We start from the raw sequence: 2,952 nt of genomic DNA, 5'->3' as shown, positions 1-2,952 counted from the left end.
TTCTTTTTATAATCATATCATATTAGCTAACTGTTTGACTAAAAAGAAAAAGTGGGGACTGGGAAGTAGGAATCTTGCAGATATTAAAATAAGAATTTAGGGAAAAACACATTCAAACACTGTTGGAGTGAATGTAAATTGGTACAATTGGACATATCTATGAATAATAAAAATGCACAAACCCTTTGACCTGACAATTTCACTCAAAACAATTATCCCACAAATATACTTAAACAAATACAAAGAGATTAGCCACAAGAAATATTCTATATGGTATCGTTTATACCACAAACAAAATTTAAAACAAACGAAACTTAAAACAATCTAAATGTCCATCACTAGGGTGGTGGCTAATTAAATTATGATGTAATCATACAATGGAATTTTATGTAGCCATTAAAAAGAATGAGGTAGCTCTGCTTGTATTGATATAAAAAGCTCTCCAAGACTGATATTATCAGGTATTTATAAGTATACAACAGTGTTACAGTACGCTCCCATTGGTTTCTTGACAAAGATATGTGTGTATATGTAAGTAGATATATAAATGTACACATATACCATAGACATACAGACAAGTCATATGTACATAAAAATTTTCTGAAGAATATATAAAAAATTGTTGATGATTGTTTTTTCTGCAGTTATTTCTTCAGGAAAGTCAGTTTTCATTATTTACTGTACTATACAACCTGAATATTTTATCACGAGTATGTGTTTTCTTTGTCATAATAACATCAGTTCTTCAGAGAACTGCTAGTAGCAGCTAAGAACCTAAAATTCCAGTTATATAAGGACATGAATGTAAATCCATTGAAATGTCTTTGCCTTCTAAGAGCCTTTGCAAAACTAAATTCAAAATAAGTCTTCTTTTCTAGAACTGTAAGAAAATCAAAACATTAATTATAATGTATCTTGACTCATTTTTCTTCATGCTGGATTCCAGTCACTTATAAAGTATGGAGGCCTGTGCAATCAACTTCATTTTGTAATTCCTGAGACGTCTTCACCTTGTTTGTAGTATCATAGAGTGGATTATTCTTCTCTGTGTAGCTAGCATAGGGCTGCATTTCATCCTAAGAAAGAACGCAAATTCAAATTCAGTTCAAAAAATTATTATAGAAACTACTTTCATTTTTCTAACAGGTGCCCAAGAGTGCTTATATTTGTGTCCCTCAGCTTGTACAAACACAAGAGCAAGGCTTTATTCTAATATTTTATCAAAAAACTATTTGTTGATTACTTAAGTCTGAGTAAGATGATGGTTGGGTAAAAGTAGAAACGGAGATGAATGTAGTGATATGAAAAGAATTTCAGACGAAAGAGTTGAAGATTTAGTAAGCTGCTGGTGATAAGAGATTAAGGAGCAGGATATGTTTTAAGCTTCAGTAAGAGGGAAATGATGACGGTATTGAAAAAGGGAAGTCAGCAATTAGAGATGCTTTCATGTGAGAGGAAACACCAATTCAGTTTTTCCCAACATTACAGTCTTAGGGTGATATATAAACAGTACTTCGTAGATAATAAACAAAATAATTACACCTACTAGCATTGTAGAATCAGACTTGTTGTAGTTTTTCAACTGAAACATTAATATTGATACAAATTACAAATCGTGCCGCTAGATTTTGAAGGTATGTGGCTTAAAAGTTTGTAAATATTCCTTTTTATCTTGTCTTACCTCCTCAGCAACTGGAGTAGCTTCTGTTTTATTCAATTTACATTTTCTAGAAAAATAAAATAAGCTGGAGTGAATGGAGAAAGCATCATTGTTGAGATCGAAAATGGAAAAAAAAACATTATACTACTGATAATTGTGGTTCATTTTCATAGAAGCCATAATAAACCAGACAGGGACTACCAGAAATGAGGGAAAAATACTGCTTGTGGTTAATACACCTAAATAAGAAAATTCTGGATTTAGGAAAAGGAAGTAAAACTATGCAATAGGAGCTTGATGCAATATGTGACGCCTCCTCTTTGGTGCATGAAAGGAACATTAATTACTTTCCCAAATAAAATAATTTATCTCCCAAGATCCTGCCCTAAATGGCCTAATTCACCACACACTTGCATTCCTGAGCAGCCCAGCCAAATCCCTCTCACCATGCAAAGTAGTCTAAGTCTAACACTTTCAGGATACTTTTTTGACTATGGGAGATTTGATGTTAACATCCTAATTGCCCAATCAGTCAATTCCTTATTTCTGACTCTTTTGTAGCCCAAGAAAGCTGAAGAAGAAAAAATATTCATCAGTCAATACCTGCAGGCACTGAATTTCAAAAACCAAATGGATCCCACGATGATCAAAATAAGAATAGGAAGGATGATATATAGAATATATGATTTTTCTGAATGTTTGGCACCTATAGACACAAAAGTATATGGTTCAAATGTGGTACATTCAGACAATGTACTATTATTCAGTGCTAAAAAAGAAATGAACTATCAAGACATGAAAAGACATGGAGGACTCTCAAATGTATATTACGAAGGGAAACATGCCAACCTGAGAAGGCAACATACTGTATGATTCCAACTACAAGATATTCTTAAAAGGCAAAATTAGGGAGACAGTAAAAAGATCACTGGTTATAGGGATTAAGGGGAGGGAAGGATGAATAGGCAGAGGGCAGGGTATTGTTAGGACAGCGATACATTCTCTATTAGGCTACACTGGTGGGTAAATATCATTACACGTTTGTCCAAACTCATAGAATGTACAACACCAAGAGTGAACCATAATGTACACTATGGACTTTGGCTGGTAATGTATGCTCATGAGTTCTACTAAATGAAACACTGTGGTGCACAGTGTCCACAGTCAGGAGGTCGTGCATGGGTAGGGGTAGGGGTTATATGAGAACTTTCTGTACTTATCCCTCAATTTTGCTGTGAAGCAAAAACTGACCTAGAAAACAAAATCTATCAAAAATAAAGATTATATACATA

At 33.6% G+C, this 2,952-nt stretch overlaps 1 protein-coding gene across 1 annotated transcript in view; it reads right to left on the bottom strand.

The window, feature by feature from the left end:
* Positions 1 to 950: 950 nt before the first annotated feature.
* CD200R1 (CD200 receptor 1) overlaps positions 951 to 2,952 on the bottom strand; it is a 10,513-nt gene continuing 8,511 nt past the window's right edge. The window contains exons 3-5 of the mRNA XM_012652221.1: positions 2,264 to 2,366; positions 1,682 to 1,727; positions 951 to 1,076 (exon numbers count right to left, since the gene is read on the bottom strand). Of these exons, the coding sequence (XP_012507675.1) occupies positions 951 to 1,076; positions 1,682 to 1,727; positions 2,264 to 2,366 (275 nt within the window). The remainder of the gene's footprint in view (positions 1,077 to 1,681; positions 1,728 to 2,263; positions 2,367 to 2,952) is intronic.

This window comes from Propithecus coquereli, unplaced genomic scaffold (genome assembly GCF_000956105.1).
Source record: "Propithecus coquereli isolate 6110/MARCELLA unplaced genomic scaffold, Pcoq_1.0 Scaffold386, whole genome shotgun sequence".
NCBI lineage: Eukaryota > Metazoa > Chordata > Mammalia > Primates > Indriidae > Propithecus > Propithecus coquereli.
This window is presented reverse-complemented; position numbering and strand designations above follow the sequence as displayed.